The sequence below is a fragment of the Lissotriton helveticus genome, chromosome 6 (assembly GCF_964261635.1).
Source record: "Lissotriton helveticus chromosome 6, aLisHel1.1, whole genome shotgun sequence".
In the NCBI taxonomy this organism is placed as follows: Eukaryota; Metazoa; Chordata; class Amphibia; order Caudata; family Salamandridae; genus Lissotriton; species Lissotriton helveticus.
In genome coordinates this window covers 775,334,196-775,350,502 of record NC_136067.1, presented here as the reverse complement: position 1 = coordinate 775,350,502, position 16,307 = coordinate 775,334,196, and the positions used below count along the sequence as shown (strand labels likewise).

Sequence of the window (16,307 nt, the reverse complement as noted above, 5' to 3'; positions counted from 1 at the left end):
GTGACGTGTACGCCACAAAACAATTATTTCTGCAGCTGGTGGAAAGCAATGCCCCAAGAAAAGCCCAGAACCTCCTCTAATGCTGATGGAAGTGTTGGGTCGAGGATATAACAATCCCAGAGGAGATCCTTAGCTCCGCTGTTTTTGAAGTGCTTCAGTGCTGCATCAGCCTCTTCCATAAACTTCTGGCCTCAACTAAGGGTAGCTTCATCAATTTTGTCTGCACATCTCTGGAAAATACAATAGAGCACATACAGGCATGTTGTTTGATAATGATACGAGTGCCGACTGCATGAGCAACTGAGTATATGGTTTCCAAGCCAGAACTTAAAATCTTCTTAGCTGCGTCTTGTCCAGCTTGTACTGTTCATGCAAACATATTACATAGGTCTTCAGGCACCACAGGAAGAATATCAAACACCATGTCCCACAGGGTGTGAATGTTGTTACCCAACAGGCATACAGTGCTCAAAGAGAGTAGTGTCAGACTGCCCAAAGAGAAAACATTTGTGCCCACTGTGTCAATTCTCTGGGACTCCCTGTCTGGAGGAGCTGCCAGAAAGGAGTTAGGGTTCACTTTGCACTTGCTGGTCTGCATCACAAGTCTCTTTGGAGGGGGAGGTTGTATTAGGAGCTTAGGGTCAACAAGTGCAGATCTAAGGCACCTAGCAATGGAGTGAATCACTGTCTGCACTGAAAATGGTTTCCAAGCTGACATAATTGAGCCAATCAGAGAATGCTTAAATCAAAACAGAGTTTCTGGAGTACAAAGTCCAAATTACAAAATCTCTGTAAGGTTAGCCTTAGACTACTGAGCTGGAAGGTGCAGTTCTATGACTTTTGCCACCCTACTTATCCATAACTGCGAAAAATGCACTTTCTTTGGTCCGGGTCCCTAAACCAGAATCTATAGCATGATACAGGGTGAACTCTAGCTGGAGATGGGTCCAAATCCATGGCAAAGCTGAAACCAGATCTAGAGCCAGCCTCATCAAAGCTGCTGGCCTGGTTGATGGATGCATAACTGGTGAGGTTTGCTGACGACCAGTGGACTCATGGCCCGGCACAAGAGTTGGAGTGTGCTGATTTTGATTGGGTTCAGTCGGTGCCAGGAATAGGCCCAACAGCAGAAGTGAGTTCATCTAGATGAACCCATTGAGTTATTGTGCCCTGAAGGCACACCAAAGGGAGCCTGCATAAGTTTGAATATTTGCAGCATGACCTTAATGAATGCCTCAACTTAGTGCAGAGTCAACAATTGCTAGGGGAACTCACAGTGCATCTCCTCCAGGTCTAAAGAGGAAGGCAAAGCCATAGTCAGGTTTTTGGATGCCAACTATAAAAGCTCTTCTTATATTGGGAAGCTTGGGTACATATAAGAACCACATTTACTTTTTTTTTAATTGTCCTTCTACTTCACCTAACCTAATGAGGTGATGTTGACCTGAACTAGACCAGACAAATGCATCAGAACCAACTCCACTTCTTGTGTTCAGCGATGCAGAATTTGGCTTCCCACTTTCTCATGCCTAGGGATACTTCAGGGAGCCTTTAATACAGTACTGCGTCCATGGTTCGTCCTAAGACACACTACCCTCTCGCTTGGAAGAGGATTTGGGAGATCCCATAGTTGAGAAAGACTGGACATATATTTTTGAGTGCGTGCATAAAATTAATAGGAACACCAGATTTAAGCTCCATAATTTGTACATATTGAACAGAGCATGACATACCCCTACATGACTTAATGGATTTTTCCATATGACAACAGCAAAATGCCCGAATGTGGGAAGGTGGGAGCAGATTTTTTCCACATGTTATGGTCCTGCCCGCACTTGGGCTCCTATTGGATGGCTATTGCCAAGACGGTGGCGGATGTGATCGATAGAGGGGTCCCTTGCTATTGCCTAATGAGTAAATTCCCCCACACATCTTAAACGAAAGTGACCATTAAGTTTCAGGACTTGGCCTTCTTTCTCACTAAGGGAGAAATCACTAGACATTGGATATCAACAAGGGGTCCTGTGGTGGCAGCATGGAGACGAGGACTGGTGAAGTGGGCTGATTATGAGGGAACGGTCCTGCTCCATGAAGCTTGTTGAGGCCAGGGATCTCTAGAGGTGGCCAGGGCGTGGGAGAACCTAGCGGAGGAGCTTAAGCATCCAGTTGACCCCCCTAACTGATTCTGCACCAGACACCCCTTGATAATATGTTACTTTGAGAGACTTGTAACGAGAAATGCTCAGGGTCGGCTACACAGCAGATAATGTATTACTGTAATGTACTGGAGAAGAAGTCCACCATACTCTTCACTTCTCTGTCCCGTGCACTTTCACCTGATTCATTACCTCCGATGCATGAAGGCGGGAGGGGAGTTATCTACACAGCTTCACATTACCGGACTCCAATTGGGTTGATGCTTGCAACCATGATGACAGTATATCATATGTGATTTATGTCTGCCGCTGTGTGCTTGTTTCTTTATAACTCAATAAAATCTGTTCACAAAAAAAGAAAAATGAGACGTGGTTTGACTCTTGTTGTATTTGAGGGCAGTGTCCCTGCACACTACCAAAGCAATTTATTTAGATGTATAAGAGCAAAATAGTTTCAGTAAAATACCAAAATCTGTAGGAGGAGAGGTCTGGGCCTGTGTCAAAGGGTGCAGAAAAACAGGGAATTGACCTCAACATGCAGAGGTGGCGCTTCTGAATGGCTGATTTGTCATGTCTGAGGACAGAAGGTATGCACAGCGGAGGCTGATGCTACCACCTCCTGGGGAGATTCTTCTGGGGAGATTCACAATACTAGGAATCTGCAGTTAGAAGTATCCATCAGAGTTTATTATACTTGATTTCTTTTAGCTATTTACACTTCCAAGAGAAACCTTTCAAAGTAATTACACACAAACAAACAAGCAAAGTGCTACTGGTACTAATGAGAAGTATTTGTTAGTTTAGGTGACTTACTAAGTTTCTGAACTCAGTGCTTGGTTAAACTGAATCGTAAGCATTCCCATGTGTTGTGGTTCACAATTATACTCTGCATTTAGAAATCAGAAACATTAGCATTTCTGTGACACAGCACAATAAAGCGTATTTGAGTCGCTAAATCACTTTATATATATGATCATTTTTATTGCCAATATTCTACTAGTATTTTTTTACATGATAGGCAAATGCCCAGCAGTTTTACAAACTAAAAGTGCAGGCCTGTTCCTACACACACTGTATAAGAATATACACAATTATTTACAAAAACATATGTACATAGATATTTTAAGTAGAACCTTGACAACTGCCTTGGGCTATAAACAGCTGAAGGAAGAAAATAAAATATTACAGACTGTAATGGGCTATCTAAGATAGCTTTCTAGGATTATTTTTATGTATATGTAAAAGTCTATTATACATTTATCCAATGTACTTGAGATATAAAAAAGAGTAAAACAGAGATTAACCGACGTTAATGATAGATGAAAAGGCAATTCTAGGGTATGCTTAATTTCTCTTAATATTCTTCTTTAAATGTACAGATCTGGCTGTCTCAGATGGGGGGTCTTATTTGAAACTTATAACTGAGACCAGACAATGCAAAAAGCGGTCCGCTCCCCTTTCTCCAAAACTTGGAAGTCTGAAAGAAGTTTACAGGCCATCAAATCTAAGGACACATTTACTATTATTTCACGCAACGTGGTGCACTCCGCTGCATTGCATAAGAGGAGGAGAGCAGAAATGCTCCATATTTACAAAGCGATGGAGCGAGTCTGTTCGTTTGCTCCACTGGTGTACTGTGTGCTGCCTAGTGTCATTGCAGACACCCTTGTCACATAGTGCAACAATGCCTGCGTTACGGGCAGAATTGTTTTCGTGCAGAAAGGCACAACTTCCTGGACAAAAACAACGCTTGGAGGCATATTCCTCTTTCTATGTGTGAAGAATGCAGGACACAAGGAAAGACGGAGTAACAAAGAAAAATAACGATAGTTCTCTTCGTCCCTCCAGCCTCAGGTAGGTGCACAATTTTGGAGCAAACCCAAGTTTACAAGTCTTTGTAAATCTGGGTTTGCTTCAAAATACATGGGTGGATGCAGTGGAATGCCCATGCTCCACCCATGAAATGCCTACACGATGCAAAGCAACTCATGGAAGTGATATTGGCTGCGTTGTGTTATATTTACCAAACCATGAAAAGGGGCATTGTGTGGCTTAGTAATGCCAAACATGATTTTGCGCCAGGGCTGCACCACAAAAGAGACACAACCCCAACAGAAAATCAAAATAAATCTGGGGCTAACATCAGAGTAACTGGATTCTAAGACTTGCTGATAGAATTCTTTTCTCACTTTGAAATATTATGCTTGCATTGCTGAGAAGTTTACTTTTTTGGCCAGGAAGGCCTGCCTTCTTACTGACTAGGGATTATTTAGTATGCATGAGTGAAAGGCACTATGGAGCTGTAGAAGGTATGTGCTGGCATAAGTCAAGAGGGCTATTTTTTGCAAATGATAAAGTAAACACAAATCTGCTTCTAACGAAAAAATGGGTTATCAGCTAGTGTAGCCTTTACTCTCTTATCTCAGCTTATTTTCAAAGAATATTGTTGTTTTCTTTTGAATCAAACAGTCTGTTCAACAGGAAGCAGACAGGTTTTCGTCCTTGACAAAGAACCGAGTCGATCATCTTTTCGGCTGTTGATAAGTTTTGTCAGTTCACTTATAGTGGCAAAGTCAGCATGTAAGCACTCTTAGCTTCATCATCTGCTTTCCACAAACTAGACCTCAATTGGCTTTTTTTACACTTGAAGCAACTGGTTTTACTGACACAGTAATGAAGTGTATCAAGTTTTTCATCTCAGAGAGATCACTATCAATTCTATATCCACCTTTGGCCCTAGAGCATATTCCATAGGTTGTGGTTCCCACTGTATCAGTTTATTTTAATTTGTACAAGCACCTAATGGCGCACTTGCTCTCACAATCAGAGGTGGTTGGCTAATGTTTTTTTTTTAATTTGAATCCTGAAAAATAGACATTTAATAAAAGCTGCCTTTTGGAAAGTGGAGTTGAATAAATGAATGTGTCCTGATATTATGATCGCACCCTCTCACCCTCGAACATGCTGTGGAATTTATGGGTGGTTTCTTGAAAACACATTTTCCCTCTATGTTTAATCTATCAATGTTGTAAATATCTGCATTTTCAAAATGCACATGCTCAAAAAGATCCTTCCTGTACGTGGTTCCAGCCTCCACACCACAGTTATTTATGTACCCAATCTAGATCAGATTTCATCAATACCATCTGTCTTTCCTCACGAGAAAAATATTTCTATGGATTTTAACTTTTCAGAAACCAGCTGCCCGGGTGGTGATGTGGACAAAAAGAGCACATATTACCCCATTGCTGAGATCATAACGCTGTCTGCCCAACTGTGCTTGCGCGTCTTTTAAGGTACTGATGATTGTGGTGAAAGATGTACACCAGAAACTCCCTACTTTCTTGGCCAGTCAATTTTTCCTTTATCAGCCCACGCTCTCACTGACATCTGCGACCGCTTCCTGCATTCCTTTTCAAGAGTAAGAACCATTACTTTAGAGGACCAGTGGCACTGAATAGCTGCGGTGAAGATATATGTATTTATATGTTTTTAAAATGTGTGCTCAAGTACTTACAGATGTGCTTTCATACTAAATTGATCCATTAGGATAGTACACATGCTGGGAAACAAACTCTATATTGTATAACTTAGACTATTGGGAGGAGTTATTGGCCCAACCCTCACAAGAGTGTAACATTTTCCCATACTAATCTACAACAAAGGTATACCAAGGGCATTAGTGAGTAGGCTAAGAGTATTAAAAAGAATTGCATGGATCCTCCAGATGAAACAAACAGTAACCAGGATATAGGGATCAGGATAAAAGTACTTGGGGCACAAAACTTTCTAAATGGTTGCTTTAGATTGAGCAGAGGTGCACCTAACACACTTCCAATGCTCCCGAATGAAGAAAAATGGGCAAGGAGTTCTACTGCTACCTATAACTATGCAACTTTTTAAAGGTGTGGCAAAATACAGTAAGTCTAAGGGGTATTTAATTATAAAATAATCCCATTCCCAGTATATGCATGCTAAGGTATTAAACTACGTTGAAAGACTAACTCAGGAGGGTAGATATGACATTGACAAAGGCAAAATACTCGCACACATGATTGTAAACGTTGAATAAATGTGGCGGGGAGATAGTAAATTGGATTAGATCTGTGAACCTTGCAAATTGAGAACTCTCTGGCCTGTTAGGCACTGGAAGCCACATTGGATTAATCAATTTGAGCGTAGTCTATATAGAAAAGCAAAAGAGAACATTGAAAAATATTACTGTTGATTGTTAAATATGTCAAGATTTAGACACTCCACGGTTTCAGTTTTTTGTAGCGTCAGTACTAATAAGAATGATATTTTAGATCAAACGATCTCATGTAAAAGAATGCTCTTGAGGTTCATTTTTATATATATTTATTTTATCTAAAACAATGTATTTTGTAAATGATGTTTATACTTTAACATCTAACCTTTTTATTTGTTGTGTTTTATCTTTTAGCTGCATTAAAAGTTTACGTATTTAAATAGTTCACATTTAAAATATAAATAAACTAATATTTGAAGTTAAAGAGGCAAGAAAAACAGGCTTATCCTGTATGAAGAGGAGGGCCAGAGACAATGCTGAAATCTGAGAATCTTAGGTCAAAGTTATTTTCAATGACAACAGATTTTTAATAAACTCTGAACGATGTGCATAAATACAGTATGTCAGCTCGATAACTAATTAGTTTATGTAGCCAGAGGACAGTCGAAATGCAGACATGTGGAGAGCCCGTAGTCACATGAAATTACTAGAATATGTTGATGCGCAAGCCCAGAAGACACAAATAAGCATAAATAGTGCTGACGGCGTTAAAGTGCAAGGAAATAGACGGCAGGAAGCCATTTTGGAAATTCCGCAGCTCGCAGTTTGGGTATTTAAAGAAGAAAAAGCTCAACATAAGATGCTGTGTAATTTCTATGTTTTTTTTTAAAGTCAAACTATCCCTGTCTCTCTAGGGAGAATAATACTTTTTATATAGGCGAGATAATGTGCCTCACACTAACGTTATTGTAGCAAAAGAGGACAGTGATTTATAATGCATCATAGCCTGCAGCTACTGAAAATCATGTCCAGGCCTTATGAATATGCATTAAGCACTTACCTGAAGCAATTTCTATTACTATGGGCGGCATGTTGTGGCTCAAATACCATACAAGAGGCGGCCGTTTCGTTACTTCTAAGGGGAAACTAGCATATCTTCATCTCAAAGACATAAGTAGAAAATGGTGGCAATTTCCGTTAAGTGTGTCATTGAATGCATAGCTGGCACGTGTTCTGGGCCCTTCATGACGTCATCCATTCTTGTTGAAGTTTCACGTTCAAACCCTTAGACTATGCTGCTCAATGACTATCCATTATCTCCGCCAGTCGATTGATTCAACATCATCAGCGAAAATAAAGCGCTTACTCGTGAAATATTGTTGCAGAACTTTAGGCTCGCAAGGAAATAGTTAAAACACGTAACTCAAATAGAGGTCTTGGGGCTTTTGAGGAAGAAATCCTTTTTGCATTTGGCTTGATTTGCTAATCCACTGTCCAGATGTATGTACAGGCGGGAGTCAAATTGTGGGTGCAAAATATGCGCTGAATTTGTTTGACTTATCAAATCTTTTGCGATGTCACCTAAGCACTTATAGGTTTTGTTGCAAAAAGGTTATTCACAAAGGGGCCCAGAACGAACGCCTAACTTGTGACCACCGCCAATAGGCTACGTACTCAGGGATTGCGGCCTGCAAGAGCAGCAGATCTCCATTCCTGCTTTCGCATTCCTGGTAGGGACATATTTTTGTTAAGTTGCCTATGTTCAATAAAGGAAGAGACGCTGCTTAAAAGAAAAGTTTTGATTATGGAAACATATCGAGAGAACATGAAAAACAACAATGCGTATCAAAAAGGTGTCCTCAGTCCGGCCTGGATTTATCGGGCCGGACTGAGGACACCTTTTTGATATATGGGCAGATACATTTTGAATAGATGCAAGATATGCTAGAGGATTGAGGATTTTGCTTAGAAGTAAAATAACCTTGTGGAGAATCGTGTTTTTTGGAAGAGAAAGAATTAGTAAAGAGATCTTGACAATTTGGCAGGAATATAATCTAGGGTGCTTGTTGATGGATTGGATAAGGATAAAGTTGATTCTTACAGTTTGAAGCCCTGATGATGTTCCAGAAGGGGACGAAACGCGTTGGCTGTGTAAAGCATTAACTGTTTTCAAGTTGGATGATATTGATGATATGATTGGATGCAAAATAAAGAACAGAATATGAAGCAGACATCTTAAGGATCTTCTTTTGGACTCCAATATTTAATTGCAGAATTTTTGTATAAATCCACCGCTCCTTCTAGAGTATTGTAAATGTTTTTAAATTGTTGTTGGTGAAGGTGGACCACGAGAAGTAGAGCGTTTAAGTAAAGTATTAATAAGAGGAAAATAATTTATAGGATTGGCTCTGCAGTGCACACAGCGTTTGACCCCCTTCGTCTTGCTTTGTTTGATTACAATATTCTATCCACTTGATATTTTTGTTTCCAATATTCTGTCAGTGATCCTCTGATTAATGGTTTGAGACTGCAAGTGCGGTCACAAATAATTAATAGTTGTCACTGCAAATCTTAATTAGAAGTGGGCACCAGTTTCACACACCCTTCTAATTACAATTCAGAATGAGCACCAAAACCCCTTTTGCATATACAAAAGGCATTTCTGACTGGCAAACTGGCAAAATGGTTTCTCTGGTTGCAAGCCTTGTAATTTTGTGAATCATGTAGATACCAACAGCAAAAGGGCTTTGTACAGCAGGTCCATACTTTTAAAAATAATAAATATATTAATTATAGGGTATATTACTGGGATTTTTGTGATTCACAAAATCTCCAGTGCACTCAAGGAAATCTGAACACTGCAGCCCTTTCTATGAGAACTCATCCCCTCTAGATGTACTCCCATCGAAGGCCTGCCAGGTAGACCATCCACAGTAGTGAGAATGGCAGACATGCGCAGTAGCACATAGTCTGTTTTTTCTTTTACTTTCTCTACCAAGATTTGTTTTCCCTTGTGTCAAAATCTCCTTCCCAACCCTTTCTTTCAGAAATATGGAGATATCTGGTGTTTTGCACACACTCTTTGTACATTTATGCTTGCCTTTTTTGGCACTAAGTGAAGTCATGGAGATTAGACATGAGAATCTATTTTGGAAAGTGTGTAAATAAATCTAAATCTATGACTATTTGGGTGGCTAATATCTTATATAAAGCCACCCCTCCAGTATGAACACCCCTTATCTGACCCTACTAATAAGCTTGCCATGGTGGAATATCGCCGTAATGCAGGATTTTGCACAGCACAAGGTGTTATCTATGAACGTAAATATATTTGAATCAGAATCTGCAAGTTGTGTCCACAGATAGATTTTTCGTGCACCCACGTGGATCTTCGGTGCACATAAAAGTGGTGAGTAGTTTGAATAGCTTCAATGGTATCTAATTAGAAAGATATGCCTAACCCAGCCATGGAGATTTCCAGACAGAAATGTGTCTAGGCAACACTGAGACCTAGTATAAGAGCAACCTGAAAGATGGTATTGAATGGTACTCCAGCTAATCAGCATTGCTGAACCTAGGAGTGCATTGAGGGAAGGACTGGGTTACCTGTCTGTGGACCAGAAATACGATCCCAGAAGATCTATTTTTGTCCTACGTAGGGACAAAAATAGACTGTAGGGCAGTCCTCTACTTTAGTCTGGCCTTGGCCCCGGCATATTTCTATAGGGCATTGAATCTTTCTGAGCACATAGAACCCACCATTGGTAGGTTGCCTGGACCCTAGAGTTCCATTGGGTAGACAGCCGCAGGGACCTCCCCAAGTTCCAGAGGTCTAAGATTTTGCCTTGCAGATGTGCCGGATCAGCTGACATATCTGACCCCTCTTAAATTGTACACATGAAACAGAGGAACACCTCTACATGTATGCACAATTGTGCATTACAATGAAATTGCAGCTGTGCAGGATGTCAGCTAAGATATTCCAGGTGTTTATTTCATTTTGACAGGTAACAGTGTGGTTGTACATAGAAGATGTGTTTAAATCTTCCCAAATAAAAATAATGTACTCTGATTGGGAACCTTTAGGGGTCACATTGGCAACATTTTAAATTATCTAGTTGTTGCTTCTTACATTCAGCAATTTTATGAAATGTTTGCATTAGTATTTTTACCTTTAAGCAACTGAAACAACATGAAAAGAAGGTGAAGGGTGGAAGAATGAATATCGGAGCATGAAAGTAGTTAAATTTTGCTGAGCGAATATGGCAGAAGAAGTGATTTCAGCAGGGAAATGTTAAGTAAAGCAGCAGTTGGGCCTTCCTTGGCCTTCACAAAGGTAGCTGCAATGGAGATTAAAATCAGTGGTGGCTGGCCAGTTAGGGACCAACAGGCGAGGCCCCATAAACACATGTTTGAGGGTGAGAGAGTGCGATCATAATATCAGGACAGATTCATTTATTCAACTCCACTTTCCAAAAGGCAGCTTTTATTAAATGTCTACTTTTCAGGTTTAAAATTAAAAAAAATATTAACGAACCACCATTGATTGTTAGAGCAAGTGCGCCATTAGATAGGCATGTACAAATTAAAATAAACGGATACAGTGGGAACCACAAACTATGGAATTTGCCCATCTCCCTCTCCAAGTACTTGCACAACAACTTATTAGAGCTTTAACATAAAAGTAAATAATCTCACTGATCATCTGTTTACATGTAACAGCTGTAATATCATGTCAGGTGTGGAAGTTACTCTTATTGCAGACGTCTGAGTGAGATAGCAATAGGACTCAGCTCATATGGGCACAATATTCAGACAACATGCTGTATATGGTTCAGGCATTGTAGCATGCCATCTAACAGAGCGTCATTGGGGCGTGCTTGTTAATCACGTGTGTCATACCCTGTTGGAAGCAGGGTTAGAGAACGAGGTTGGGCCTCCTGCTCTGTCCCAGTGTTGGATTGGGCCAAGGCACATGGACCTGACCGGGCAGCCAATCATGACAGCTTCGATTTGGTACTGTTCTGGGGTGCTGTCTACAAGACCTCTGAAGCCTGGAACCACAAATTATCGACCTGGGATGTGCTGAACTGGGAGTGTGTGCCGAGGACCACCCGCTATCTCCCAATGTTAGTTTTGAGTAACTTCTAACTTTTGTATATGTATGTGTGTGTCTGTGTATGCGGGGCTGTGTGTGTGTCTTTTTGTTTCTGTGTGCATATGATAACACATTTGCTGGAGGCCCAGCCAGTGGCTAATAGAGACGATAATACCTGACATTTTGGAGAGCGCTTAGCGATATGCTGACTATCCCTGCACAAGAGTAGCCAATGACATTCATGGTGACAGCTGGATGCCCCTGAATGATAGTGACCCAGGAGCCAACTCTAATTCTTTATGGTTACCTGCATAGTACTGGCCCAGGAGCAACATATGAGTGGACATTGCTAATGACTGCATGCTGTCCTTGCATATTAGTGGCACATGTATGACATACATGTAAGCATTTATGGCGACTTGCTGACTCTCTGTGTAATAGTTTTTTGAGTGAAAATAATGTGTGGGGATTTGTGGAAACGTATGGTCTCTCTGCGATCCTGGCACAACATATTTGTAGGTATTCTTGGTGGAAATATTGGCTACCACTGGCATTGCAGTGGCCAATTCTTCCCGAATTTCAGCTATTGTTGATCAGCTGACATAATTCTGTAAATCCCTTGCATTCTAAACCTCTATCCTTGACATACAATGGCCATTAGGGACATGATTCTGTCAGTTCCTGATGCAATTGTTTTAAAAATCCATAGGATGAACATGCCTGTATGCAGAAGGTAGATAGATTTACTAGTAATAAACTAGGGTACTAATAGAAAATAACACGTTTAGATTTGGAGGGCAAAAATGCGTTAACTAAAAATTAAAATCTTGTATTTTGGGACAAAAAGCTGTTATTCTTTTTTTTTTTTCTAAATGATGACAAGATTTTGTTTAGCTTCACTGAGCTTATTGATCCAAAATTAAATTTTGTATTTCTTTATAAAATGTCCGTTTTTTTCAGACAATGGCATGCTACTGTCATAGACAAAATTAGCACATTTCGGGAAATACATTTAAACCTGATATTTGAGCTACAGGTCATGCTGAGTTTGTGTCACTTATGGCTGAAGTTAGTTCTTCGGTTCCAGAGGGCCATTACTACAATAGTTGTTACTTCCAGACCTATTATAAGCTACATTTTTAAATCTTGTATCACTACTGATACTTGATCTTGTAATATCTATGTAATTTACAGTGGAATTGGAATTTAAGCCTATACAATTTGCCTAGCGCTGCTGTCTGTGGCGTACAATTGTGGGGTTTGTAATTGTAAACCTTTTGATTTGTTCAGCCTGCCTCTCCGACGTCTTTCCGAACTGCCTGAAATGCATATAACTCTTTAGGAGAGTTTTAGTGGTCATTTTGATGGAAGGTCCACTGTTTGTCTCAATTTCGTCAAGGTCTTCTTGACAAGGGAGCGTTTCAACTTCCATGGGGAATGTAAGGATTGCTCAACACACTACAACAATGTTGGACTGTGTCATTGGTGCCCCCACAGTACCTCAGATTTTTTTAAAAACATTTATTTGAAAACTGTGCTTTGAAATACACCATTTATTCCTCCTTTTTCAACTTTATCTTGAGGTGGAAGGAGAGGAGATGGGACTTGCATGCTTGCAAGTGGGTGATGGTATCCACATCCATTACTTCAAGATTGGCCAGCTTGAAGAAAAAGGCTTTGGTAGAGTTGTTTCTGTCAATGCTGGGTAAACAGTCTACCAGCACACACAAAGTGGTTGCTCCTTAGAGAAAACTGCAGGAGATAATATGGATTACCATCTTACGCATATTGCAATAGTTCCACCAAATCCAGACATTTAAAGTAACTTGAACAGATCTTTGACACACACCAAATGAAACGTGAGCTACCAGGCTTAGTTCTGCCTGTGTGGCTCCAGAAGAAATGTGGCAATTTCTTTACAATTTTGTATTTCATGCGATATTCTTGGGCGACCAAGATAAGAAATCTACCCCGGGGAAAGAAAATTCCCAAATCATTATGGTCATGTTTATCATACATTTACATAAAGTGTTGAAGGCTGTCTTGGAATTCCAAGTATAGAAAGTGTGGGATTTATCAGACCCTACCCTCAAAATGTTTGCCCGACACATAGCATGCATAAAACACATCTATTGCATCCCGTACACAATACATACATATTATCTTTGGCTTTTCTCCTTACTTATGAAGATAACTTAACATTTAATGTTTTAACAATTGTAACATTCTTGAATGCAAAGGTGTTTAGATATTATAGATGCAATCATTTTCATAATTATTGTATTAAATTACTATGGTTTCTTCTCCTACATTTGACTATACATGGTTTCTCTTACCTGTGCATTGCCATCCCAGTGGTTTTCGCAGATAGCTGTGCTAGGAACTGGCATGTTCAGGATAATCTATTTTTCAGTAAGTCATAACTATTTTTGTACGACAGAGAAGTCCCAGTGCTGTTCAGCTGGGGCTACTAAAGAAAACAGGTATCACAACAATAACATCTTTAGAAAGACTAACACGGACTAAATATATTGCCACAAAGGCTGTGGCGGAATTACTCAAGGTTTGGGCAAGTGCAAATATACATTGAACCAGCACAAATGCAAAACAGCCCAATTTACAAAGATCACAGTTTTATCAACATGTCTGGAGCCGTGTACATGAGTTTGGGATGCATATATCAAATTCCCAGCTTATGCAAGTGGATAGCAGCTGCACAGGACTCGTGTGGTGTAGCTTTGCCTGGCCCACCAGCATAACTTCCTTTAATCGATACCAGAGGAGAACCGTTGTAGAGAAATGTAGGCGATCTTAGAAATTCTGTTACACTACTTTTCTTTCCAATTGTGATTGTCGACTCATACTTTTTAATACCATAACATAAGTAGACATTCCCTGAGATGAGATGTTAACGTTCATGGTTGATTATGTGCGGTGATCTGTTTGAAAATCATTTTTCATACGTTTCATGTGTGTGTGTTTGTCAATTTCACATGTTTCTAACAACAACTTTAAATCTTCTACTTTGCAACACATATTCCAGTACACACAAACTACAGCTGAATGAATTGGCAGTAGTATGCGGGTGCCCCAGTTTACTAACACAGGGTCCCACATCCGCCACAGCTGATGGGTACCCCCACAATCCTAGTTGTTGGGGGGCCTCCAGCCCACTGTCATCTTCCAGCTGAAAACGAGTTTTGGATGTGAGGGGGGGACCCATACACGTACTTGGCAGGGCCCTCTCCTCAGATATATAGTTATGCCACTGCTCAGAGGTAGTCTCTGTCAGTGGACCTTGCATCAGAACAATGTGCCAACACAGCACCGGAACCTAAAAAAGGTTTCTGAGAAGCTTGATCAATGAAACCCCTGCTAAACTACATAGAACAACATGAAGGAAGCACTTCCGTAAGAACCAGAAACTGTACACGACCAAAAAGTGAAAGGAAAATGCCAGGTAGAGCCTGAATCATAAAGCCTTTTCTAGCAACTAAAGTTTGTGCGCTTCATGGCTCTTCTGAAGAGAAGGCTTGGATTGCAATTTTTTGACCATCCAAAATGTCAGTAAAAAACACAAGCGAGCTCTCAAAATTGACTCTGTTGATCAGTCTTTTCTTCATTTCTAGCAAAAAACACACCAGTATATCAAATTAAAAAATATATATGAGGCTGGGAAAATTAATCTTGAGTAGTTATCGATGGCGTGAGTGTTCTGCATGATTCGCAGGCCCATGGGGCCTTTTAGTCTCCTCTTGCGCGCCGAGTTGGATTCGTTGTTCACCCCCATGTGCACCACAATCTTGTCATGTCTCTCCACATCATCACTTATAATCTGGTTCCGTGTGTAACCAGCCAGGCTGTTTGTATCTGACTCACCGTACGTCCCATCCAGCAACATAGTCTTTGTGTGAGGTAAGCCACAAGTGCAGGGAAACTAGGAAGAAAACAGAGAACAAAGGCACTGAAAAGATTACAGGAAGAACACAGTTCAAAACATTGTCAGGGATGAAAATAGTCCTGAGCTACTCATAACTTAGAAAATTATTACAGTAGTGGCCACATCTAAGATAATCACAAAGGGGTCACACCTTGCAGAATTACTAGTAAGAAGCATGTCACAAAATTGAGTGATTCCAAAATATCATACCCAGAATGCTTACTTATACAATATCTTGAGGGTACATATATTACTTTATCACTATTCTAAACTTCACATCTAGGTACCTTCAATGTATGTATACATTCAGGATAAATAGATGAGGAGTTTAGAATGTAAATACAATTATACTTACCTTCATGATTTTATGGTAGTCTATATTCTGTATACAATATTTTGGCTAGACAATATTTAAATTCTATAGTGTAGTTGAACACCAACCGCCCCTATGCATAAGATGGGGATACTAACAGCACTGTCAGGAAAAGGTTTATCATAATAAGATTTCTCCACAAGACTAATGTAATGACATAACCATTGTTGCAGTAAGTGCCCACTGGCATAAAGGACATACTAGAAGTTATAAATCTCCAAAACCTGGTATGAACTATCATTCTAAGAGCAGTTTAAATATGTTTTGGATTTTTAATAATTTTCTTTCCAAACATCAGTGTATCCGTTTATCAAAATACATTTATTTATTTATTTTTCTATCAAGTATGCACTTCCCATTTTGGGTTAACACACTCAATGAACATCTTGTGTTTTCCTTGCAAAGTGACCTTCTTCAAAATGGCTAGAGGAGACCCTCTGAATTAAGTACTGTGATAGGCTGCACTTCAGGAAGCTACTTCCTGGGGACTCGTGATCCTTGCTTTCTGCAGACAAGAACTGACTACTGTTATTTTTTTTAAGTGAATGTAATTTGATTTAACACAGCAGAACTGCATACATATTTAACTACATATTTGATTTACAAAAAAACTCGAAGGGCCTGAATTACAAAATATGCATGGTATGCATGTGTATGGTAATGACCTGCAATCCTTGGGCTAAATCGTAAGGACTCAGGGCCTAATTATG

The 16,307-nt window shown here is 40.0% G+C and overlaps 1 protein-coding gene across 1 annotated transcript in view; it reads right to left on the bottom strand.

The window, feature by feature from the left end:
- Positions 1 to 14,184: 14,184 nt before the first annotated feature.
- Positions 14,185 to 16,307, bottom strand: part of LOC144761529 (gamma-aminobutyric acid receptor subunit rho-2-like) — a 578,022-nt gene continuing 575,899 nt past the window's right edge. The window contains exon 9 of the mRNA XM_078646849.1: positions 14,185 to 15,221. Coding sequence (XP_078502975.1) covers positions 14,910 to 15,221 — 312 coding nt within the window. The 3' untranslated portion in view covers positions 14,185 to 14,909. The remainder of the gene's footprint in view (positions 15,222 to 16,307) is intronic.